Source organism: Rousettus aegyptiacus, unplaced genomic scaffold, assembly GCF_014176215.1.
Source record: "Rousettus aegyptiacus isolate mRouAeg1 unplaced genomic scaffold, mRouAeg1.p scaffold_m13_p_10, whole genome shotgun sequence".
In the NCBI taxonomy this organism is placed as follows: domain Eukaryota; kingdom Metazoa; phylum Chordata; class Mammalia; order Chiroptera; family Pteropodidae; genus Rousettus; species Rousettus aegyptiacus.
This window is the reverse complement of record NW_023416285.1, coordinates 30,825,219-30,852,490: the sequence shown is the minus strand read 5'-3', so window position 1 is coordinate 30,852,490 and position 27,272 is coordinate 30,825,219. Positions and strand designations below refer to the sequence as shown.

The window sequence follows — 27,272 nt, the reverse complement described above, 5'->3', positions numbered from 1 at the left end:
AACCAAAAATTTATTAGTGGAGATTATTGAACAGATCTTAAATGATGTCAAGTGGGTTTGTTCTGTTCTTTTTTTAGAGGTCTAAAGTATAGAAAAAATAACTATTTTATTGCTTTTAAATTATTTTTAGACTGACTTTTACATAAGGATATGTTGTATTATAGATAAAATAACATGTAATTATAGATAGTAAAACAAAGGTAGTCCTTGAAAATTGATATTTGAAAAGTTACTGAAAATTTACTGGGTTTGAACTTTTCCATTAATGTTTACACTAATATCACTTAACTCCTTACTTAACATCTTTAATATAACATTGCTTTTATAACTTTACATTTGCTCTTCTACCTGGAATATTTTCTCAGAAACCTATGAACATCCAAATTCTTCCCATCCTCTGGTGTCTAGTCCAAACACTATACCCTCAGTGAAATCTTTTCTTATTTCTTCTGGTAGATGTAATCTTTCCATCCCTTGAATTCCAAAAGCCCTTGATTTATACATCTATATTGCATTTATTATTCAATTTTGGTCATAGCTATTCTATGTATATGTGTATACACCCAACTTCTCCCTATTTCTCCAAGAAAAAGTACCATACATCAGGCTTTCTATTTCTTTATGTTTCATATACCATTTTCTCAGTATAGATGCTCAGAAGCTAAGGATACATCTTGATATTTTCCCTACAACCTTTTTCAAGAAAATTCTTCTTAGTTCATTTGACCCTTCCTTATATGAGATGACTTCTATAGCCTTTTCCTCATCCTGTGCATCTCTATTCTGGATGCATGCCACATTGCAATATTGCTGTTAAAGTGTGGTCCAGAACTAATATAATCTTAGTGAGTTAGATCAGTGCAGGGTATGGAGAGAATGTAGAGTTTTCTGTGATTTGGATACTATATATATCATATTACAGCCTAATAATATATTGATGTTTTCAGCAGCTTGCAGTTAACTAAAATCATACTTGAGAACAGTATGGTCTTTGCTTTGAATTATATCTGCCTGACCAATGGGGAATCACAGAAACAAGAATTACAGACACTTTGGGAACAAGAACTGCAGATAGTGCAGTCAGTGTTGATATAAACGGAGTTATTCTCTTCTTCCCATGGAATTTTGAATCCTGAATATATTTCTGTAAACCCATTCTTTTTTATATTATCCTATCATTTACGCCATATGTCATCTGGCCTAAAGATATATTCATATAATATTAAAAGATGTAAAATATAAAAAACATGGCAAATTATCATGCTAATGTTTCCGATATGCCAGATGGCAAAGGTCAAGTATTTCCCACCTTTGCTACCTGAGCACTGGTTAAAGGTCTTTACTATTTTGGAATACTGCATATGCATAACAGGAGTGTATCCTCATATTTTCAAAAGAATGCTTTAAGGTTCTAAGGTGTCTTTTTGAAGAGTAATTTCTCCTCTGAGTTTTCTCCACTTTGTATTAGCATTAGATTGGTACAGTGGGAGGAAAGAAAATAAATGTTACAACTAACAGAGCCCTGGAGGAATGGGAGAGGCTTTCTATAGTAATTTAATCCTTATTACAGATCTGAGAAGCAGGTGTGACTACCCTTATATTACAGACTTAGAATTGGGAAATGAAGTGACTTGCTCAAGATCATGCAACCAGTCAATGGAAGACCTTGTATTTAAACTCAGTTTTTACTGACAGCAAATTCATTGCCCTTCTACCATTCCCTTCTGTCTCTCATAAATTATAAATCTATGAATTCTAGTCCTAGCTGTTAGACTGACTTAACTTTCAATATGGTATTCTTAATAAAAGACACTTTAGCTTTTGCCAAAATACATGATTGAGCAAAATGAAATAAGATGTAAATTCACAAGTGAGGGTAAGTGTTGTCTTTATCTCACCAGCCACAATTGTTTTGTGGCTGGTGAGATAAAGCTTTATTCATTTGACATTGCTCTACACAATTTATCTGAGTGCCAAGTGATAAAGCAGATACTATCTTCAGATTTTATTTTTGTTTAAGAGCAGAAATGCTAAATTTTAACAGTAGTTATGTTTACAAAACAACTACACACCAGGCACTATATTTGGTCTTTTATAAACATAATTACGAATCTTCACAATGACCTTCAAAAATAGTTATTACCATTTGCATTAAGAAAATAAACAAACAGAGAGGTTACTTGCCCAAGGTCACACATGAGAAGCAGCAAAACTCAGTTTTGGCCAGATTCTAAAGTCCCTGATCTTTCTAGATTCCATATTTTCACCCAAACTGCATAAATCATTCAATGCCTACCAAATTTTGGACACAGATTCTCCTTCCACATTTATTCTTTTTAAAAAAGAGCACTGGACTGGAAAGCCAAGAGCCTAGATGCTAAATGGATTCTGTCATTAATTACTCACGAGACTCAAGGTCACTAAATGTCCCTAGGTCTCCATTACCTCACCTAACTACATGGAGTTTTCAAGATAATTTATGACTTCTTCCAGATCTGAATAATGTTAACGAACTTCTGGAACAAAGATCTCATCATTAATGCAATGATCAGTAAATATTCTCAGTAAGTCTACAGACTATTAATAGAACTGTTTTATTTTTCTATAGATTAGAAAAACTTAATGTAAATGTCCCAATATGTATTTTTTCTTAAGAAACATAAAATATTCATGCCAAAACATTTCTTGAATAACATCACATTAATAAGTTACTCATGAATTTTTATGTTTTGTATAATATATATATCACAAAAATACATACAAAAAATTAAACCAAAACAGTCCCAAATATCTACAGTCACGAAATTCACAGTTAGCATTTCATCTTCCACCTCCCACACCCTCCGCCCCTGCCACCTGCCTCTGTCATTGGGATTACAAAACTCAACTGAGCCCTAGCAGTGTGCTCTTCTCTGAAGTACTTGAAAGACGTTTATCTCCAGTGCAATATAAATAATACAAATGGTTATACTTCAAGAATTGCTAGAGACCTCCACCTGAGACCTTGTCTGAGAAAGAGAGAAAAAAAGAACAAAGTCTCCCATCAGGGAACTCCTCTCTCCTCTATTCCTCATGACCTAGTGTCATCTACCAATTGTATCGGAGGCCCAGAGAGGGATTATGACATGTATGGGCCTCAAGTTAATAATCACAAATTAGAGCAGATCAGACAGCGCAGAAACAAAGGCTCTTCTGTTGCACACACAGGTGTTAAGAACAGCCAGAAGAAAAGTAGGTATGTAATGGAAAGAATATTAATCCCTCATGAATCTGGAGGCCCGACTACCAGTTCTTTCTGATGCCAAAAGTATGATCTTAAAGTTATGCCATTACTTGGTTCAATCATTTTATCATACCTGCAGAACCCTACACAAGCATGGCAGGCACATTTATGTAAAAGATATAAAATCAGTATTCAAGTACTGCTCCTACTCGGGGATAGGGAAGGGGCTATTGTTTCTAATAACACAACCACGCCCCCTGAGTGTAGTGAAATCCAAGGAACAGAATCTAGATCTTAGTCCATTCCTCCGTTTACCAAACCATGCATTAAATTACTAGGCCATATCCAAAACTAAAAGGGTCTTGTCTACTTCAAAATTTGAAATTTTGATGATACAAAAACCAACATTTCGTAGGAACTTGATAACATTTCTTAACAACTTCTTTACAATTACCATCACCAAAAAAAAAAAAAAAAAAAAAAAAAGGCTTATGACAGGGCAACAGATGACAAAATAAAAAGATCACAAGAGAGCTTCTAATTTAAGAGAAACTGTCAAAATATTGCTCATAAGATGTACTGACCAGCTCACCAAGCCATGGACTCATCATATTCCAAGTGGATTTCAAGGGGAATATAAAGCTCCTTTACCGAAAGGCTTTACATTATAGTAACTATAATGCTCCCAACATACCTCTGGCATTCTCAATACTTGGGCTGTTTTAAAATAGGGAAGTGGAGTGATCAAAAGAATGGAAATGACAAATTTTACTCCCTTTCTCACCCTTCTGCTGACATTTTTTTATCTCCTTAACTCTAATCTACTATCCATTCCCACCTTCAAGAAAAGGGACAAAGGAACAGAAAAGAAACGAAGATGAGAAGAAAGAAAACGGGGGCACTCCGGAATCATTATAATCCATCCGGAAACAGAAAAAAATGCATGATAGACCCAGGATGCTTTTTTCTTTTCAATTCTTCAACCTGAAGATAGCTTAGTAGAAAAACTAGCCTTAGTGTGTTGTTTGGCAAAGTCCTACCATCACAGAGGGAGGCATGATAGATAAAATTTTTGAGTTAGGACCTGTTTAATATCTTTTGGCCATCGTTTAAGATTAAGCTGGTATGCTGCATGAAAGAGTTTTTGATTCTGAGAGAGATGCAATAAATTTTTAATTGTATTTTCCCATGAAAATTGTCTTTTGGGGTATAATTTTCATTTAAGATTTTATGAACATAAATATGTATATTTACATACGTCATAGTCTTTTTAGTACATATTATAGCATCTATGAATACAATCTCTGGGATTCCTTCCATTTCAAAATTTCACTTCTAATTTTTTTTTTATCCTAAATATTCTACTTACCTGATGGATTCTGTTTTAAAAAGATTTTTTTTTTAAATTATAATCAGCTGCTTATGTTAAGGAAAACTTACTAATTCATGAGATTTACTATATTTGGTGAGTAAGGACTAATAACTCACTTTTACTCTATAGTTCATAAGATTAGACCCAAAGTAATTGTTTGAGTTATTTATAAAGATGAATTTCATGTCCTCAATTTCTAGGTAATTTTTAGGTAATTTTATCATAATGATATTCTTCAGTATGGGTTTCTTAAAAAATTTAATGTTTAAATTGCTTGATTCAGTACTTAACATAGGGTTTTTTTGCAGGCAGATTCTCAGTAACTTCCAACCTAAACTATTTTATTATTAATAGATATAAACAGTAGATATATCTGATTTCTTTAGATATATCTAATGAACTATGAGCTAATGATTTGCATTTATCAAGACACACACACACGTTACTATATATCATCCTTTTATGCCTGTATCTAACCCGTGCCCCATTCCTCTTACCTTACGCATGCGTCCTTCATGGCACCTATGACACTAACACCTTCTTTACCTTTGTTGCAAGTCTTCTATATAAAATTTGGATATAACCTTACTTAAATAAAGGAAAGAGACAGTACTAGATATATATACAAAATAATGTGAGCTAATCTTATGATTGTGCATATATATATGTAAATGTGTGTTGTATATGTGTTGAGTTTCTCTTATTATTATCATCTTGATAAATTCTGAACCAGGTCATTATTTAAACAGAACTTTTGGTAAAGTAAGTAGGAGGAAGATGATGAAAGGGGTAAAGAAAGCATAGGTCTCTTTTATTCTTTTCTAGTACTTTGTACAGTACTTGGCAAATGGTTAATATTCAGTAGTGTTGAGTGAAGAAACAACCTAAGAAAAGGAAATAGAGAAAAGACAAAGAAAGAGAGGAAGAAAAAAAGGCAGGCAAGCAGAAAAAGGGAAAGCAAAGAAAAAATTTCAAAAATATAAAACATAAAACTTGTCAGGACACTAAAAATCTAACTGCATATAAACAAAATTTGAATGCAAGCATGAACTTAGGAAATAGGTAATATGTCACTTCAGAGGCTCACCTCTATTTTAAAATTGTAAAAGAGTCTCTAAAACAGATAAGAGTGAAAGTATATTGGTTCTCTCACACAGTAACTGTGAACTTGGGCAAATATTTCTCTTTATTTGAGCTTTACCTTCTAAACTTATTAAATAGGAATAATAATACTTGCACTTTCAAAGTATGAAGGTCATATAAAATAATATGTGATTAGTATATGCAATAATATATGCAATCAAATAAAATATTTGACACCTGAAAAATGTAAAGTATTCTTCAGGCATGGGAGGGCTATATTTAATAGTCTGCCATTTTATAATTCCTACCTAATGTGATACATCTAAATACTAGGATCCAAAGAATTTGGGCCAAAAACCGATACTTGGAATTAGCTCAAGTTCAGTCAAACATTGTGAATCACTGCTAACATTACAATTTCACGTAGAAAATTTAAATTTCTTATATTAAATAATTTTCACCAAGCTGACAATAAAGAATCAATTATGAGTTCCTTACCAGTTTTAGCTGGTATTTCCCTTTAAGTTATAATCTATATTATAATGCTAAAGTAAGGCTTGAGTAACTTTATACTAAATGAGAGAGAGAGAGAGAGAGAGAGAGAGAGAGAGAGATTGATTTAGCTGGAGCTTTAAGCTACTGGAGGAGATGACTTGAACATAGAAAATGCTATACCCATGCCTTGCTCTCATGTAATACAGTTGATGACTACCAGCTGCAATGAATAACAAGGGTAACTATACCCTGGTGGGAGGTACTTAAAAAACTGGTAGTATCAGTATGCAATCACAGAACGCCCCCTTACCTCTGAGCTTGCACTTGGTATGGAGCCTTGAGCTGTAGGTTGCAATGGTTTCAGGTTGCTATATTCAAGATAGCTCTGGAAATGAGTTAATGTTAAACCCAATACACTTGATATCTACATTATTGGGAAATATGTCACTGAAAACTTTTTGACTTTGTCAGGGTAAAGTCAGAGAGACTCTTGCAGTTATAGAAAATCTAGATAATGAATAGGAAAAATAACTTGTGGATTCACGTCTTTATATATATACACATATATATGTGTATATATATATATGTATGTATATATGTATACACACACACACACACCACATACGCATACTCATCCCTGTTTTTTCCCTTGTTAATGTTTTACAGAAAATTACATTTCTAGAGAAGTGGTTTAAGTCTAGTGTAAGAATTTTCTAACCATCCGTCAGAAAATAAATGCCACACCTCCAGATGCATCGCTGAATCGATCCTGTTAAACAGGCAAAAGAAGAGCATTGACAATGGATCTGTATGGAGGACTCCGCAGTGCTGGAGATCTTGTCTCCAACCTCATTTAAGTTCTTGCATAACTTTGAGAATTGAAATCCTGTAATTCTATGGGCAAAGCTTTGTGAAAAGCAAAGATTACCTCACCCACTGTGTTCTTTCTTTGTTTATGCTCCACAATTACTTAATTGCCGAAATTTATAATTATGTAGTAGTGATGATTAAGAGTTTGAAAAGATCATTTGTTAAAGCAAAGATACATAGCTTATGTGTTGATTAATTTAAATAAAATATATAGTGAGAGTAATTCTTAAATATTAAATCTTCATCGATTTTCTATTTCCTTCTGTCTCATTAATTACATGTTTAAATGTAAGCAAGCTGATGACTAGACTGAAACTAATCTATTTAGAAGGTGGCCTCCGGCAATGACACTTTCACAGCAGAACTGAATAAACAAAAGCCAAAAGGATAAGCATTTTAGGGAATAATTTTGAGAAGTCAAAATTATCTATTTTAGAAAAGTATAAATAATACTCTATCCTTTTAATAATGTACATATTTGGATGTACAATACTCATGTAATTTTAAAGTGATGACAAATGACTCTTCCCTTATTGAAGAATAGTCACCTACATATAATGAAGCCATGAACTGAATAGGGGAGTAGTGCAAACATCAGCCTAAAAGCTTCCACGTAACAAAGGTGATGCAGAGGGCCTAGATGAAGGTTAACCTGTGGACCGTGGCATCTGCTGTTTCAGTCTTCGGTGCTATTTCCTGACTAGTTCGCGTGAAGCCTTGGGAAAGTATGTAACCCCTCTGTGTCCCAGCTGTCCTCAATAAAATCAAGATTATAATGCAATCCATAGAATTGTTGAAAGATTACGTTCATGTATCCATGGAAATGCAGAGCAGTGCCCGGCAATTGGAAGTGCTCAATAAAGTTAGCTATCGTTATTGTTGTTATTATACCTTCTTTTTTTAGGAATAAAACAAATAGCATTTGTATAGCACGCTATCTCACATTTTCTAAACATATTATTACCAATCTAAGACTTTAAATAAAATATAACAAACTACATCACTCGAGATGACAATAATAATAATGGCATAGGAAATTAAAATCACAGATTAATGCCACATGTGAAAGAGTCCTGTACATAAAAGGCAGTGAAAGAAGACACTGCTGACGCTTCTCTGCAGTTAATTTTATCCATTCATCTCAGAGAGGTGATTTCTCTGAAAACCAATCGCAATTTCCAAATCTCGAATTCTCTTCAGCCTTAAATGTCTACACAAACTCCTTTTCTACTACCTCATACTGATATTAAAGAAGTAAATACTGAATTTTGTCCATGATTTCTGCTTTGCTCCTTTGTAAGTTCTTACATTCTGTACCATTTCTTGGGAGACTATCCTAGGCTTGATAATAAATTATGAAAAAATCATCATCCTAATGTGTATAATTCTATCAATAATCATCAGGCTAAAGAATAAAAATATTTATTAAATAAATGAAAGAATGAAGTTTTTTTTTTTTTTTTGGTCAGGTGACATGTAATTGTTTTGCACTAGTAATAAAAAACTACTTGTTCTACAATATATCAGCGAATATCTAATAAAATGCTACAGTGATATGTATTTACATTTTCTACATTGAAATAAGTGATCAGGACAAACGGTTGCTCAAGACCAATTAAGAGGATCTTTAGATTTGAGATGATGGCAGAAAAAAAGGGTTGAGAAAATCACTGCCATTGAACAAAGTACCTGGATTATATTTATCCAACTTATAAAGCGGCTAGTGATTGTATTTATGTCTATGGCTGTAAAGACTCCAGAAAGACTTTAAAAATGTTTATGTCAATGCCAAAGTTTCTGCCCATGCTGATGACAGGCTTAAGACTCTAGAGAAATGATCTTTTGCTGTAAAACATGGGCACCTTTGGAGGGTGGTAAGCTTTTTCACATGCTGTAGAGAAAGAGGCAGAGAATGCTATTTAGGATTGCCTGGGCACTGATTCTATACCCTTCCCGAGAACCCCCATCTCACTCTCCTACCCAGGATGACAGTCTCATCTGTATGATTCTGTATTTGGCTTCTGAACCAGGCGGGTACCAGATGCCTCTAAGTTTGTGACGTTTACTCCTGAACGCGGAAACAAGCTCCTAGTGTGAAGAACTGTGGTGGAGTACAAAATGAGATTCTCAGGCTTGGGAACACCGCACTGTGTTGATGGTGTCCCTGAGCACCCTGAGTGCTCCAGCTAGAAGTCAGAGGTCCGAGGTGAGCTGGCTTCAGATATGCTGCATTTGTTCCTCTATGTTCACATCATGACCGCCAATAAGATTTTTGCCTCAGTTCACTATTTAGCAACTCAGTCCTCCTTTACAGTGGTATCTTCTTGTCAAGCCACAAATTTTCTTTCTGTTTATAAATGGTATCTTCTTGAACCCCCTGATTACTTTTTGACTGAAAAATATTTGAGGATGTTGAAAATGTCAAGTTTTGGTAAGACTAAAATGCTTTTTATAAGTAATTCCATTATGTTGCCTAGTTTAAGAGTTCAAAACACTACAATATATTTTTCCCTATCAAAAAGGGTAGATATTTGCACCTCAGAATTTTAGCAAATGATGCTTTTCTTGTCCATTCTTGAAACCTGATTTTCCACCTTTCTCTTCCTTAACCTATTTTAATATTGAATTGATTTTTTTTTCCTGGTTGTCATTTTAATCTCGTCTTGATTGCTATCTTAGTTTGGTTTCCATTTTGATTTTCCCCTGAAATCCAAAATACATTTCATTTAATAAATTTTTCTTAATAACTTAATTTTACTCAGAGTAACTTTTCCTAAAATTGAGCTATATACCCCTGGCACGTATATTTCTCTACGCCTATTATCATTTAACCATCCACCCATCCACTCACCTACACATATGACAATTCCTCTAAACTACAGAGAACTGTCACCACATGGGAACCTACTGTAATTTACTTCAGATTTTTTTGAAGCACAGTTATATCATAGAAAGATAAAGAATTTCACTGTTTACATTAAGGTTTAAAACACATTTTTTTCATTTGTTCATTATTGTTTTTAGCCAAACTGAATTGTTTAAAGCACAGTTCTCATCTGCCATTGTATTCTGTATCCTGAGATGTTATTTTAAAATTATAGGATTGACTCTTAAATGTTACTTCCTCAGTTAAGCTTTTCTGTCCTTACAAATTAACTTCTACTCTTATTTCATATCACTCTTTTCTTTGTAGTATTTTCCAAATATATTTAAATAATTATATGTGGAATTATTTATTTGATGTCTGCCCTATTACAAAATTATAAACTGCACTGGGGCAAAGACCATGTCTGTCTTATTTATTTCACATCCTCAGCACCTATATCACGGTGATTGGTATATAGTAGTTCTCAATAAAGTTTGTTGTATTGGTGAGCGGATGAGGTTGAAGTCACTTTTATGGGTGGGAGGAAGGAGGCAGAAGGAGAAAAGGAAGAAAAGGAAGAAGAGGAAGAAGAACAACAACAATAACTAAACAACAACAAGAAAAAAGAAGAAGGAGAAGAAATGTTTCATCACTGCATTTCCTTGTGTTTGGTGTACTTAGGTAATAGTAAAATTGCTTTTCCCTTAGGGTTACAGAGTCACAGGAGAAAAACAATTCAAATGTGCAAAGTGCTCTGCAAATGTTTAACTCTGACTGGAAAGGGTATGTGCACTGGTTACGGCAGTAATTTAAAGCAAGATAAAGCTTTGTGGGTCAATGCTGACAGGATACTATTGGCCACTATTAATTCCCAGAAAGAAAATGCTTCAATGAATCCCTGCATCAACTGCCAAACATGTATAAGGTGTACTACTTGGCTTTACAGTGTGTATCAAGGAGCCCCTGCTTCAAACTTATCATTATCTGATTAGGAAGTTATAGGAATGCTAATTCTAGAAAAAGCTAACTAGAAAAAACAAAAGTAAATGATAAGTACAAGGGCAAATGATGGGCGTTGGAGTCATTCAGAGAAGGACTACCAACCGAAGTCTTCACAGCAACGCAAACTGGAGTGGGTCTAGTCCGTTTAGAGGTGCAGAGAAGAGACAAATATTCTAGATGGAAAAAAGTGTATGGGCAAAGACGTGGAGAAAGGGGAAGCCGAAAGCTGTTCAGGGCAGTGAGCAGAACTACTTCGCTAAAGTAAAAGGTTTACCTAAAGACAAGTGGAGGGATAGGTCATAAAGGTGTTTTGACCTGTAAAGTGAAATTATGACTAAGAAGCTGAGGAGGAAAGGTATTCTGCCGTGAGCTTCTGCCACTGACATGTGGCACAATAGCAGCAACATAAAATATTCAAAGACAATAATATCTTAATACTGCACAGCATTTTTTTTTCAAAGCAATTTCATCTATTATTCACACACAAAAAGTGTTTTTCTCATTTTATAGAGATGTCACCACATGCCAATAAACTTAGGTAAGTTAGGTTTTAATGGCGGAGCTGTGATTCACATGTACAGCTTTTGGTATCTTGCAGAAGTGAGCAAGAGCTGTCAGTGAGGTAACAGGAGCGAGGAGATGAGTGAGAAGACAGCTGTGTTAATGCAGGCTGGAGAGGCTAAGGACTGAGGGAATTAACGTGGGCTACACCGAGTGATGGGACACTGACAGTCGTAACTTTCTGGAAGCTGCTTTTAATTGCAAACAAGTCTGAACTACAAATCAGAACACTTGGACATCTGAACATGAAGCTGATCATGTAACTAGTACTGATTTTAAGATGGCAGAATATATTTATTTTTCTCATTCTTTTATTTTGCTAGAGAGCTATTACTGCTGCCTTAATTCACAGATGCTTTAAAAATCAAATCATACTAGAACTACTAGCTTATATAATTCCAGAGGCCTTTATGGTCATCTAGAATCAAATAGTTAACTCCGAGACTCTTTATTGCTATCCTTCCATTGACTGTTTTAAAGGTGCTTGCAACCCAGTTTTATTGCTCTGCATTTTAAAATTCTCATTAACATTTATTTTATTCAAATACAGTAATCCTCTTGAGCAGTGAATAGCTGACTCCTACTCCCACATACTGTATACACTGTTAGCATAACAGATTTAAAGTGCTTCAGAAACTTTACACAAAAGCCTTTTGAAATTATGCTCAAAATGAAGAATATATCTTCCTTCTTCCTATCAGTTTATCTTTTTCCCTCAGGAGAACTTTTTCTTTTAGGAAAAGGTTCCCAAAATGAAATGTTTCTATACTGTTCCTGAGAGATTGTGATCTACCCCAAAGGCCAGAGAACACAGTGAAAGAACTATAGAACCTCAAAGATTGCAATGCGTTGATACCTACTTTTTTTTTTTTTTTTTGGTTCAAGCTTGTTAAATCAGAACCTTAGACAAAGAAGCAATGCACACCTTATGTGGGAAGTAGCTATTGGTCTCAAGCAACACTGCATTAATTCACAGATGCTTGAAAAATCAAATCATACTGCAACTACTAGCTTATATAATTCCAGAGGTCATTATGGTCGTCTAGGTCGCCTAGCATGATGATAAGTAGAAAAGCTCTAAGTTTATTTTTATGGAGTAAAATCCCAAATTTCTTTCTTTCTTTTTTATTTTAATTGTTAAAAAACTTGTAAGTATAGCACATACTACTTGGTAATTGGTCTCTGTCAATAAAATTACTTATATGGGCACTTCCCTTCACTAGGTTTTATTGAAAAAAAAATTTTAATGCCATAAAACAATTAAAACCTTAGTATTCACATTTTATATACTTTTGGTAAACAGAATACTTTTGCCAAATAATAGGATTATGGTGGGGCATGCAAGGTGACTTCCAGGTTTTGCATTCTTTGGGGGTACCATAGGAGAACTCTGTGGGACAAGGTAGGAAACCCTCATGCAATCAAAGGGAATTAGTTCTTACTGACTTTATAAAAAGGCTTCAGGATGGAGATTTTGACTGGGAAAAGAAGTGCTTGATGCTCAAAAATAAAAAAAAAAAGTATCAAAAACACTGGTCTTTATTATTTCCTCTTTCTGAACATATACTAACTATTCTTTAATGTCCAGATCATATTTTACCTTAAACAAGGCTTTTTCTGACCATTTTAGAAAATTACTCCTTGAGTGTACTTAGTGTTTGACTCTCTTAGTTTATATTAAATCACATTGTATCTTACATATATATTTTAAATCACTCAAATGTCTTAACTTTGTCAACAGGCTTATAAGCACTTGGCTTTCTGAGAACATCTTTTTTTTTTCTTTTTTTTTAACTTTGTATGCTTCTTGCCACAGAGTACTAAAGGCAGCATCTCTCTCTCTCTCTCTCTCTCTCTTTTTTTTTTTTTAGGAAGTAAGCAACTAGAAAAGGGGAACAACTGTCCCCTGCCCCCCTGCATCCATGGTTGTGACATAAACTGCACTGTGCCCACTGATAACCATGCTCCATGGCCACAGAGGAGGGCTCACCACAGTCAACATGGTACTCTAAGAGAACGCATGGCTACAGCCAACTCCATCCAGCAGGTGTTGCTCTAGGGTTATGGGGGAGGAGGTTGAGAATCATGATTTCTGTAAAATAGAGCAGATGTACCTGGGTAGAGGCAAGAATCAGGAGGAGATGTGTGGCAGCATTACAATTGTATGTGGTTTGCCTAGTGTAGCAGGATCCCTAGCAGACCCAGAAGGATGGGGGCCAGGGTGCTGCCCTAAGCAGGAGCGGGGAGGAAGTGCTACCTAAGCAGGAAATCAGGACACGGACCAAAGGGAGGTTTACTTTTCACAGGGAACCTGAATACAAGACTGAAACAAAGGGAACAACCTATTCATAAGGACAGGGGACACAGAATGGGCGCTTGAGAATCAGGGTGGCCACGTCCCACCTCAGACCTCTGGATACCAGCCTATGAAAGGAAGAACCCATCACAACTCACTTCGGCATGGAAATGGCTCTTAATTCCAGGAGTTCAGACTGGTTCTAAAATGAGGCTGCCCTCTCCTGCCTCTCCTGGGCTGTATCGCACCTCATGTACACTATTTGATCGCTTTTTCTCTTTTTCTGTCTCCATTTCTCTTAATCTCAGACATGCTGTCTTTGTACTACTATCCAGACCAATGCAACTAGGGTTAATGGCTTTTTCATAGTTTATCACCCATTCTGCCACACATGTAACACTTCTCGTTTGTGAACAGATTACCTTGATGAAAGAAGATAATGTGTCCCTTACTCCTCTTCTCTTCCCTATAGTCAGTATAAAATGCCCTCTTGTTTCCTGGTCTCTCTGAGGCACACAGGTATGGAGTTTCAGGAAGGAAGTGCGGAATGTCAAACCAGATGTGGGTTTGATCCCAGTGCATCGCTATCTGAGTGACCTTGGGCAAGGCAATTAAGCAGAGACTGATTGTGCATATTAAAAGGGGTTGGGGGTGATGTTTACTTTGAAATTTAACACAATTTTTTTTTAAAAAAATTAAATGACGATGTACTGTCTTAGCAGAGGATCTTATTCATGGTAGGTTCTCAATAGATGCAATTTGAACTGGAGTTTTAAGCTATAGCTTATTTATGTTTTTATTTTTATTTTTTTGTTTTGTTTTGTTCTTGATTTTTTACATGCATGATTACACTATTCTTATTTAAATCCACATCCTTCTTAAGAAGCACAGTTTTGGATTACTGCTAATTATTTCATTTAAAGCCTGTAATCTACCAGAGCAGTAGCTATCAACCTTGCTATACATTAGAAGCTCCTGGAGAACAGTTAAAAGATAACAGCACCCAGGCCCCACCTTTAACTCAGGAGATACAAAATTTATATCAAACAATAAATGAAGTAAAGGGGAAAATGATGGTTAAAAATGCTTAATTAAAACCAAATCAAAATCAAACAGCTTGAGAATTATTACACATATTATACAAGACTGCAGGAGGGCTTGAAAACAACTTACCTTTGTTATTGTATACATCTAAGTAATTTGGTGCTGAAAAAATTGTAATTAGAGAAGGGAAGCCTGTTGTTTGGCTTTTCCTGTACATGCGATACCTAAAAACAATAAGTACAAGTTAAAACCAGGCCAGGAAGGGAAAAAGATATCAAATTATCAATTTGGAAATAAAAAATTAAAGTTCAGTTTTATTATTCAAAGAGAATTCAATTACTTAGTAAAAATTTTCAAGGTGAAAACATATCTCATGATTTCTAGGTAACAGATTTCAGGAAAATTAGTTTAGAAATATTCCTATAAAGTGTGAAACAAAATTTTATCATTCCTTGGTTATTCTGTATCAGTTATTTCTGGCATGTCTAATTTAGCTGTGTTCTAAAGGTGCATCAAATAGTACTTTTAGATAAACAGCCACCTTAAAATTTATAATGTTATAAATATTTTGATACTACTCTTCCTTCAAAAATATCCTCTTAAAAATCTTTTGAAATGCAAAAGATTTATTATTTATTTTGCTTATGGGCCTGAGTTTTGTTGGGGGGAGAGGGGCGGGAATCAGAATGTGAAAGAGAGTAAAACTTTCAATCCTAGTCTCTTGAATTTATAAACCATGGCTGGCTATGCCTGCGTGACAACAAATAAAAACAAAGAAACTGGATGACATAATTTCAATTTTCCTCAATAAATCAATCAAGTCATTTTAAACAAACAAACTTGTAAATTTTAATTGATGCAATTCACATATTTTCAAATAAACAGATGATTTCTGATCCATAGTATGATTAAGATAAATCTGCCTAAAATGTTCAGGTAGGACAGTCAGCCAAAAAGGCATGGTGACACCACTGCCCTCTAAAAATAAAAAAAAAAAATGATCATTTGAGGACCTGACTGGTTGAGCATATCAACAGATTACTTCAAACATCAGTGACAACAGGACTGAGCACATGATATTGGATCAGTTTATACTTGCTGATTGATTACTTGAAGAAAGCTAATGTGAAAGGAACTTAGGATGGGCCGTGACTCAGGATCATTATCACGTGGGCTGACTTCAGAATGTAGGCATCTATATTGCCAATTTCAGCACTCAGGGTATAAAAACTGTTCTTCCTTTTTAGGAAACTCAGAATATAAAGGAATGAGTTTGAGATCTGAAGGCAAACAATGCTTTCAGTGGAGCCTACTGAGAAGGGCATTGAACTTTCAATCCTAAAATTATACCTATTTCTCCTTAATGACGATGTAATACACTATCAAACTGAATATCTGACATTTCTTAGTTTTCTAAGTCCTTAAAATTTGTCTGTTTTGAAAATTTAGCAGATATTACAAAATCATGTTAATGCCTTTATCAGTTAGAATATAGCATTTTCCCCATTATTTAAATGTCTCTAGTTTTGTCTTTTAAAACTCTACAGGGATTAGGAATGATATTCTTTAAACAAGAATATAACATAAAATATCTATTAAATATTTATGTGTAATTCTCTTTCACATTGCTAACCAAGACTGAAAAGTAGCTGGTAATTTATATACTTCTGGGAGAGTAGTAAGAGCAGGAACTGAAATAAGAGGAATTGCTCTTACAGTGTTTCCAAAAGCCAGGTGAAAAATTTACCTGTTCAAGCTAGAAATGAAAAAAATTTTAACTGGGACTTTATAACACACATGCAGCCATTCATTCTCCAGGACCCTGCCATATCTGTGTCGTCAGAAGACAATTTTACAATCTAATTCCTTTAGGGAGAGAGCCTGACAACAGGCCACCTCTGTGACCTGAGCAGAGTAAGGGAGTTATGACAAAGGGGCAATGCAAGGTTTTTGTAAAATCACAAAACTGCTCACCCTGCATCTTGGGCTTCATGGGCTCGGAGTATAGATAACAAGTTATTGTGCTGTAAGAATTCACAAACAGCTGGGTAACTGCCAGGGACAAAAAGAAAAGAGAAGCACCTGTTATGAAATCATCAAAGATAGCACATTTACCTGTAACATTCACCTAGGTGATTTAATACAGCATAATCAAACATACATCATTCACGAAACAAGCCTTTTGGCTCTCCAAGGACAGTTTTTCCCCTGTGGCAGAAAAAGCACCTACAGCTGTAACTTTTTACATAACCAGAAAGGGCTGGAGGTGTACCAATTGGAAAAAAGAACACAGGCCATTATGTAAAAACACTAGAAAAGTGTCCACTCTTAGAGAAAATAAATATTGTCAAGTCTACATTTAAGTAGAAAGTGAACAGAAGAATAAATACAACATGAGGATAGAATTTAAAATGAAAACCTCAGTTTTCCAAATACAGCAAGCACTATTTGTATTTGGGTATGTGTGGAAGGCTAAGGGCTCGACAGAGAGGACGGAGTCTGGGAGTGAGTGAGACGATGTCTTCTGGGAAATCAAGTTATCAACTTACTTATGGGTACATTAACTGGTTGTACCATTTGAAACCTAAACAGAATTATGGAATCCACAAGGTTTTAAAATGTGTACCGCAAATATGATCAACAGAATTTTATCTTAACACGTTTTCATCTTGATAACAAAAATACCAAAATTTCATCAAGATGATACTGTCTGTTAAGAAAGTCTCGAAATCTAAGATGAAAACTTTATTAAAAATAAAATTCAAATTACAAACTAAACTCGAAAAACCCTTTGCAATCACTTTGTCTCTGTTCTAAGAATTTTTAATGAGATAAATGGATGTCATAAAAATAAATAAATTTTAGATATTTCAAACCAAGAGACAGCAAACCCATGTTTGCTTTAAACAAATTGCAGATATTCACGAAACTTAACTACATACACTACAGGAAACAATTCAGTAATTACAAAAATAGCACTTTGGGAAAATACTTAATAGTATATATCACTCGAATAATTTACTATAAAAGTTGACAATAGTTTCTATGCTATAGATTTTGTAAGACTTAACTGATCAACAGGAAAAAAATACCAATAAGATTCCATACCACTTTAGAAATACCGATCATGAAAAAGATTCAGCTCTCTGGCAAAAGTGAGATCTGAAATTAAAAACAGTCTTTGTGCATGGATGCCCATTTGCATGTGGTGTGTGTGTGTGTGTGTGTGTGTGTGTGTGTGCGCGCGCGCGCTATGTGTATGTGTCCTCTAGAACACACATTCTAAATGTTCCTCCCTTATCTCTTTAAGTCACTTGTAATTTCTTGTGCCCTCATAATGTTTCTTTAAAAGGAGTTTCTTGCCTTGCTGTTACACTGTAAGGCAGAGGTTATTTATCTAGGTTTGTCACTCTTTTACTCTTGGGAAAATGGCTTGGCTGCTCTTTAAATTTTTTTTTTTCCTTTGGAAAGAACTTATTCTAGTCTCATTTTAATATATTTTCTTCATGCTAAGTTTGATACTGTTGTGTGTTTAAGCTAAGTTTTCCTCCATGGAAATATAGATCTGATTTTTAATGGAAATCCGAAGATAATAAAATTAACCTAGCAGCATTTTGCGAGGTTAATAGCATTAAGTGGGGGAACATTTGCATTATTTCTTGAAGGAAACAGATTCTGAAGAAAATATTTAGAAATATAAAAGGATACACAAGCCAATACTCAAACTTTCTAAGAATTACAAACATTTTTCTAAATAAATTTAGAAAATACTTGAATATCAACTAGATTCCCATCACTGGTAAGCTACGTGTGTAGGCTACATTAAAGTTGTAAATTATATTAGGGGTAAAAGCTATAATATTTTTTATGATTTTTATTGGAAATGATAAGCCAAAAAGTGTTCAAGCTGAGAAGCATTAAAAAAGATATATGTAGAATGGCAGAAAAAGAAGAGTTCACAATACTTTACCACCATGGAGAGAGTTCAAAATTATTTATTCATCAGTAATTTAGCAAAGGCTCACTGGTGAATCTGTTCCATTTGCTGGAAGACTGTATTAGGCACAGAGATGGGTGCTATGATAAGTGTAAGGTGTGGTTACTGCCTTGAGGGTATTTATATTCTAGGTAGGAAGGTAAAACATTTGTTTTAATTTAAAAAACTACTGAAGAATAAAATAGATTTAAGATAAAATAGTACAAGTTTTCTTGAAACAAAAATAAAGCAAGAAAGAAAGCATATGGGTCTGAGGAAATATTTTTGAAAAACATCTATCTCGCTCAAGATTTTTTTTCCTCTCTTCATTGCATTAATAAGGTAAAGCTTCTGTGTTCTATGCTCATCAAGGACAAAGAGTCCCTCTTCTTCTAGGCTGATCTGTTCAACTCCTGGCCAATTCCTTCTGAGCAGAGGTTGGATCTCAACCTTACTCACACTCTCCATGGGCACCCTTGTCAGGCACCCTTGTCTGTATGGGGCAACCTTGGAATGGTTTTGTTTAGCCCAGTGGCGTGACATGTCTTAAATCAGACTTGCTGCAAAAACTGGCGAAAGCCAGAGATGCTTTCGGCTTTGCAATTTACCAGCATGTGTTGCAGTGTTTGGGGAAGAGGCTGTTATTCTTTGAAAATGTTTTCTATTGGAACATAATTATTTCTTAAGCACTAGAGAATGCATCTTCTCTGCATAGAAAGGAAGGTGAAAATTTCAATCGAATAGTTGGGATCCTTGGATCTGGGTCCTTATTTCAATTTCCTGTGTAAACTTTGGGCAATTGTTTAAATTCTTTGTTTAACCTCATATGACTATATTACCTAATTTGTAGAAATGCAGACAAGTATTATTTATTTCATAGGCTTGAGATAAAGATTTAAAAAGTTAGCACTGTATGTAAATTTCCTAGTCCTGTGCTTGACTCAATAGTAGACATTTCACAAATCTTAATTTTCTCTCTACCATGGAGTGGAAGAAAGAATGCAGCACAGAATGGTGAATCAGTAACCCCAGATTCTGGAAGTAACCACTATGTTTATTAGTTGGGACTTGTGTTAGATCTTAGAGGTGATGGTGTGCAGCAATTACTAGCTAGGAAGGGGTTAGAATGCCACAAAGACAGGGAGAGGGACAGGAAGTGGACTGAGGATGAGCAAAAGTAAAGAAGGTAGAAAAGGCACAAATGAGAAATAGTGGAAAAACCGGCTTGGCACTAGAGAAAATACCTGTTTATTCTCTTATTTTTGTTTCTTGCAATATTAAACTATATTTTGGATTTTGATTTCCATCTCTCAGATTTCAGGCTCTTTAATCACAATACAGCCAGGGCATTATTAAAATACTTTTTTATGCTTTTATGCCCTTACACACTTTCTCTGAGTATCGTTTCCTTCCAGAAAGACCTACTCTTTTGCCAAGACTTAGCTAAATTATCACCTGTAAACCTTTCCCTTCAAACCTACCTCACCCTTAAGTGTACGCATTTGCTGCATTCACCATGTTCCTGTAACATAGGAATCCAATACATCACCTGTCATGTTGTAGTGCAAATTGTTTATACCTCTGCTCTCCAGTGATAGTATATGCCTTAAGAGGTGAACACTGTTTTGTCTTCAGTCTAAACTTTTATTAGCCATTTTCCAGCTTATTGAAACTCAAATTCAATTGCTGGAGTAGCCTCAACAGGGGCAGTTAAGAAGGTAAGAGATGCCAAGGGTTTCCTTTCCTCATCAGCTTCAGGAAAACAGAAGCAGGGAGCTTGCAATTCCTGGTCAAGGGACCCAGAGGAAGCCTCCACCCTCCCCTCTCGTAGCCCAGTGGTACAGAGGACTCTGCCCAATCCCCTCTGCTTCCTGGGGCCTGGCAATGGGAACTCAGCCCTGGGGTGTCCTGGCTTGGCCCAGATACTGTCAGGCCTTTCTGTTCCGAGGACTTGCTGTATTTTTTCTTTGCCCCAGGGTTCTTCAATTAATTTCATCTTACCCAGCACTGATCAAGTCTGATAGGGCTCTAACTTTTCCTGCCAGAACTTCACCAGAGCTTAAGTCCTCACTTGTACCTGGCTGCCAGCAGCCACAAGGGCAGGGGCCAATTTTTATTTAAGGCACACTTTTTACTGAATTGGGACATCTATACAGAAGCTGCACAAATCATAAGATTAAAAAATCGTTGACCTTTCACAAAGTGAGCACCCTGTAATTAACAATCAGATCAAGATACAGAATGTTACCTGAACCCTCAAAAGTCTTCATATCTCCTCCGAGTCACTATCACCTCCTCACTAAGGGAAACCACCATCCTGGCTTCTAACTATAGATTAGCCTCTCTAACATTGAACTCTTATTTCAACGGAATAAGATACTCTTTGTTTCTGGCTTCTTCTGTTCATCATCATACTTGTGATGTTCATCCATGTTGTTATGTGCAGTTTTTGTTAAATCATTCTCATTTGCTGTATTTAGTTGTACAAATATACTATAATTTATTATTCATTCTACTAGTTGGATATTTGGGTTGTTTCCATTTCTTGGCTATTATGAATACTGCTGCTGTGAACAATCTTGTATATGTCTTTCAGTACACATATGTAAACATTTCTAGTGGATATAGAAATAGGAGCAGAACAGCTTAGTTATATGAACATTCAGCTTTAGAGTATACTGAAGCTGCTAACTGTAATCTAGGATTAGAAGTAAAATGAGACCATTTGCATGGTCATCTTTCTAGAATTCCCAGCGTTATCTCTTCTCATGTTTTCATAAACGCTATTTCCTTGCCTGCAAGAGCCTTCTCCAATGACTGGTTGGATATATTCTACTGATTCTTTAAAATTCAGGTCTAATAACACTTCCTTTATGAGTAGTCCATTACACTCTGATTCATCCCTATTTAAGTTAGGTCCTTCAGCTGTGTGTGTGTGTGTGTGTGTGTGTGAGAGAGAGAGAGAGAGAGAGAGAGAGAGAGAGAGAGAGAGAGAGAGAGAGAGAGAGATCAGAGAGACAGAGAGATAACCTCTACATTTATCACAGCACTAAACACCTTGTGTTTTGTCAATTTCTGCTTATTGGTCTCTCTCACTAGACTGTTATTTCCTTGAAGGCAGGGACTCTATAAAACCTCACGGAAAGCATATATATATAGTATGTGCTCAGTTAATGTTTGTTAAATAATTGAATGAGTAAATGAATTCAAAAGTATACCCATGAATGGAACAATATGAATTGAGGAGAGGGGTGAAAAGGATGTTGTGCAATCAGGTATGATTTCAACAGACCAAGAATGAAAGCCTTGAACTTAGAGTGAGAGGAAGGGAAGACAGGATGGTCTAGATGCTGGTGATATTATAAAGAAAGGGTTAATGAGATGGCCGACGGGTGGTGATTTCAATGCAAGAAGAAAAAGGAAAGGTATTTGCTAGTCTACATGACTGGAAGAATGAACTGTTAATAGAAACAGAAAAATCAGGAGAAATCTCTAGTGAGGATTAAGCAGATGGGAAAGTAAATAATAAGCTTTATTCAGGCAAGGTGAATTTAGGTTAAGGTGACAATGGAACATCTTAGATAAAAAATTCCAGCACACAACTAGAAAGAGAGAATTCGAGCTCAGGAAAGATAAAGAGACGAGGGGCTAGATGTAGATCTGTAATCAAACCGCAGAGGTTAATAGTTTACAGCGAAGCTAAGGGAATACTTGCAGTTCCGTGGAAAATGTGAAGAACACAATGTCAGAAACTGGAGGAGAACCAAGAAAGAGAAAGCAGAAGAGGCAGGGATCTTTCTGATAAGTCTAAGGAGGATCATGATACATGTACATGAAAAAGGAGGAACCAGAGGATTTCAAGGTGGAAGGGGTTGGTGAGAGTCACTTGCAGAAGAGAAGTGGGGCGGCCTATGAATAGAAGAAAGGCTGCTGATCTGTGATTAAGAGACCGGTAATTATTTGAGTGAGCTTCAATTTGCAGCTTCAAAAACACATTTAAAATGACCGTTAAGATGTTCTTGAAATCTCATAGCTTAGAGGAACTTTAGATGTCTGATTTAACTCACTTCTTTTGAAGAAGCTAAATCTAGAATGTAAAGCTTAACATGATTCATCCAAAGCAGACTACAAACTGAAAACCCAAATATCTAATCCAGCTGAAAGTTTTTGTTTGAACTTCATGAAAGTGAAAAATTTACCTCCAATTTCTCGTGGTCCTCATTAATCTTTGTTACCTAACATTTAGTCTGCTTCAAGTATCTCAACTACCTGCCTCAAAATTATATGCATTTGTATACGCAAACTCTAGTCTGAGGTTGTAAAGATAATGGTGGCACTTGAGCCAAAATAGTGTTCTTATGGATTCTTTCCTCTCTGTCACAGTGCCATTTTCTATAACTCATGAACATCATTAATACATTCTTACTGATGCATTTTTCTGTATAACTTAATTTTATTTAAATCATGGCTCAGGTAATATGTTAGATCGTGCTTAGGATGTCAAGGCAAATTGATATGCAAATTCTATATAAACATGTAAACTATAACTGGGAGTTGTGGATCAAAATAAATGACAATAACTCAAACAGGTAATTGTCACTAAGTTTCTGTACCCATTTTCTTGTTCCTTTGTGCCCCTCCAGGTCAGCTTTATAATCCACAACCACAAAGAAGAGAATGCCTTGACACCTTCAATGTGGCACTAAAAACAAAGGATCTAAAAGCTCTAGGAGAATAAAAAGAGTCATATTCTCTTACTTAGATAAAACATAATACAGACTGTTTTGCCCTTAGACTATAGGCTGTGGATTTAGATATTCAGCATGTGTCATGGGTAAAGATCATTATCTATTAACAACCTCTAATGAGAGGAGTTAAATAATCATTTTGTTGAGAACAAAAGTGTGAAAACATGCGTAATCCTCTAATTATCGAGTTGATGACCTTTATCTCTGATGTAAACACATCTGTGTCTATATTAGCAAAAGAAAAATACCATAACTTTATGTAAGTTCAGTACAAGACTTTATTTAGAGTATGATTTATCTGAACGGCTGACTCAGAAAACTAATAGAACTTCATACTCTGAATTAAAGAAAGATTACTCTAATAATGGCTCAATATTAAAACCAAGAGGCTTGGATTTGATTTATTATATTATTGAAGCACAACTCAGTGGTATTAGGTAATTTAAACACTCATGGTATAATTAGGGATTTAACACCAGATTTGAAAATTGAACAATTGGCTTTGATATTTCAATAATACCTAACTTTTCACTAAAAGTTTGAACATCTTTAATAAAAGATTACTTCCAAATTAAGTAATTACTGAAAAGAAACCTTAGTCTTTTCAGAAATACAATATCATGCTTCTGCATTTCAGCTAAAACAGACTCATTAGAATTGGTTCCCAAATTTCCAAAACAAAGAAATAACTGTAAACTTTTTGGTTGGTAAATAAGCTTAGAACAAGCCTACTTATTAATATTTATAACAAAAACTACTCTTTGAATGGTACGTTTTTAGCATACAAGACTTTCTGTTCACTAACTTCAATTTCCTAATCACATCAACAGATGATAAAAGGAAAATATATTTTCCATCAAACTTCAATTTCCTAATCACATCAAGAGATGAATAAAAGATTATTCCCCTCCCCCATAAAGAAAACTAAATGTTCCACTGCTGAATGAACTCTGATCAATGTTACACATAAGGATGATATCTGCTTACTCTAAAGAGAGAAGATACGTGGCTGAACACATTTCACAGAGTTCTTCCAGCCTTGCCATTTGCTTAGCTGCCAGGGCTGGAATTGAGAATAAACTTCAGTGAACATCGGGTTTGTTTTTTAAGGTTTGTTTGGGTTTTTTTTGGTCTGTGTTTTCTTTTCTTTTCTTTTCTTTTCTTTTCTTTTCTTTTCTTTTCTTTTCTTTTCTTTTCAGACTATATATTTTAGAATTTAAAATTCTCAACTTCTCCATGATCTTTTCCCCCTTTTCATACAAACTGAATGACTGTAAGGGAACCTATGAAACTGAAGGTAATCAAACGCATGGGCTAAAATGGATGTGAGATATCAGAAATATTGTGAGGACTTGCGAAAACCCAACTGTGCTGCCGATTTCTTTCTCAAGTGCTCTGAAATGTGATGGAATGGGCAAATCCCCATTCACTGGCAAACATAAAAATTACTATAAAATGCTTTCAACATGGTTTGTCAATATGCTAAAAATAAATTTACTATGGTACCTACTAAGTTGTTGTTCATTTTAATTTTCCAGGAACTCTGATAAACAAAGGAATTTAAAAATATCTTAAATATAAGTTAATTTGCCAATTTAAATGTTTTTTTTTTCTAATTTAAGGTATGAAAACTGGTAAAAAAATGTAAAGATATTACATAATCGAATAAAAAAAATCAAAGCTGGCACTGGATTTTTCCTACAGTTCTTGGAACAGAACAAATTTTCTACTAAATCCTACTATCTTCTTTAGCTGCTTCACTACCCTGACATCACATGCCTCTTTTATGCCTTTTTTTATATCTATATATTTGTATAGGCGTATCATTCATTCATTCATTCGTTTTTCAAGTGCTAAGAACCAATTTGAATCAGGCCTTTAAAATGAACCTTCATTTATACTTGTTTCATAGAGAAATTATACAAACATCATACATAAATCAAACACATGAACTGATAAATTTCAGTATTTACGAACCAATAGTGCCCTGGAAGGCGAGCACTCCATCCTCACCTGTAGAAGTACGAACATCCCCTGACTGTGTTGTGAGTAAAATGTTCCTGAGTCTTCTCATTGCCAAAGTCCTCCAGGGGGTCTGACCACAAGATATCACACATGGGTCCATAAGCAGGTGGTTCTTTGAATCGGTCTAACTAAGAAAAATAGAAGACAGAGAGCAAAATACTAATCTTTGGAAACCTGAAATTCAGGGATAAAAACCAACAAACAGAATTTTGCAACACCCAACTTTCTCTCCTCAACCACAGTACAGCCCGAACTGTCTTCTACCTCCCTCTCTTTCTGTCTGCTCCCCTTCCCTCTCCCGGTTTTCTCTTCTGCTCTCTCCAATTTTCCTTATTTCTTTCTCTTGATGAGCTCATTTGTTATGTGCCTTCATTTCATCCTTGTCCTCCCTCTTGCCTTTCCAATTCCTTCTCTTTACTCCTTTTCTCCTTTCTTCTGTTTCCCTTTTTATCTTTCTCTTTTCTCCCTAACTTAACTACCCAAGTATTTTAATCATTACCAGTTGATGGGACTCTGTGTTTCACTTCTTGAGGAGGAGTCTTTATCTTTGGGGAAATTTCTATTATAGCTTCCATTAAATTCTGATTTAGAAATCTAGATGAGAACAACTTATGGTGTTTATATTTAACAATATGATTTTGAGAACAGACGGCTTTCATTTTAAGAGTAGCACCTGCTACATGACATTTTGGATACTCACTCATTAGAGGCTATTCTAAGTTTCTAATTAAAGTACAAGCTTATTATAGTTTATATTACTGGGTACAAACCAAGAGTAATGATAAACAGTAAAATAAACCCAAATTTAGCTTGTCATTCTTCAGCTCACAGTTTTACCTGAATCCCTCATATGGAATCTATTTTCCAGCTACAAATGTTTAGCAAAGTCATATTTCAATTTTAAAAGGTGCATTTAGAAGGTATGAGCAATATAACTGCAAATGATATTTCACCAACAATTTTTATAAAACTGTCACTTTCCTTTAGTTTAACCTGATTTAACTGCAATTAAAGGATCTTTGGTGAAGTTAGCAGATTTTATATTCTCTTGAAAAGAAAGGCATAAAACAGGTATGAAAACCTATTAAAAACTGATATTCTTCATATTCGGTATCTTAATATTTTAAAAAACCCATAGGGACAGGCGGATAGGGGAAGATGTGAGACTGACAGCCCATCAAATTCCCTCTTTTTCCTGAGACTTAAAAGGTCATGTAAATCACAGTTTCATTACACACCATTTTTTTTTACTAATATCTAAAAAGAATCCAACAATATATCACATTTTCAATGTGCAATGAAAAACTTCAATAAGACGAGACCCTCTATATTCCAGCCATTATGTTATTCATAAAATATTCATTGCAAACTTAAGACTTTTAAAAGAGATTTAAATAATTTATGCTTTTGGAATAATTCAACCAAGAAAAATAATAAATGTCCATAAAAATACAATTTTTTTTTTTCTGAGAAACAAGAAATGATTATTATAGGTAGAAGAGCAGAGGAGAGAAGCCTTTCTGATGAATATGAATCCCTAGCTAAAGGGTAAGGCAACCAGAATATTGAATTCCTTCTGGAAAAGTTACAAACTGCATTCTAAAATTAATACCATCTTCGGTAAGAATAAACAACTAAAAATGCATTAAATAAAGTGTGGTGGAAACTCTTATTGACAAATGGCAAAATGCAAACCTAAAAATCATGTTAC

At 35.0% G+C, this 27,272-nt stretch overlaps 1 protein-coding gene across 4 annotated transcripts in view; it reads right to left on the bottom strand.

The window, feature by feature from the left end:
• PPP3CA (protein phosphatase 3 catalytic subunit alpha) overlaps positions 1 to 27,272 on the bottom strand; it is a 277,450-nt gene that overhangs the window by 31,640 nt on the left and 218,538 nt on the right. For all 4 annotated transcript variants that reach the window (XM_016159034.2, XM_016159033.2, XM_036227665.1 and 1 more), the window contains exons 6-8: positions 25,550 to 25,689; positions 16,787 to 16,864; positions 14,942 to 15,036 (exon numbers count right to left, since the gene is read on the bottom strand). In XM_016159034.2, the coding sequence (XP_016014520.1) occupies positions 14,942 to 15,036; positions 16,787 to 16,864; positions 25,550 to 25,689 (313 nt within the window). The remainder of the gene's footprint in view (positions 1 to 14,941; positions 15,037 to 16,786; positions 16,865 to 25,549; positions 25,690 to 27,272) is intronic.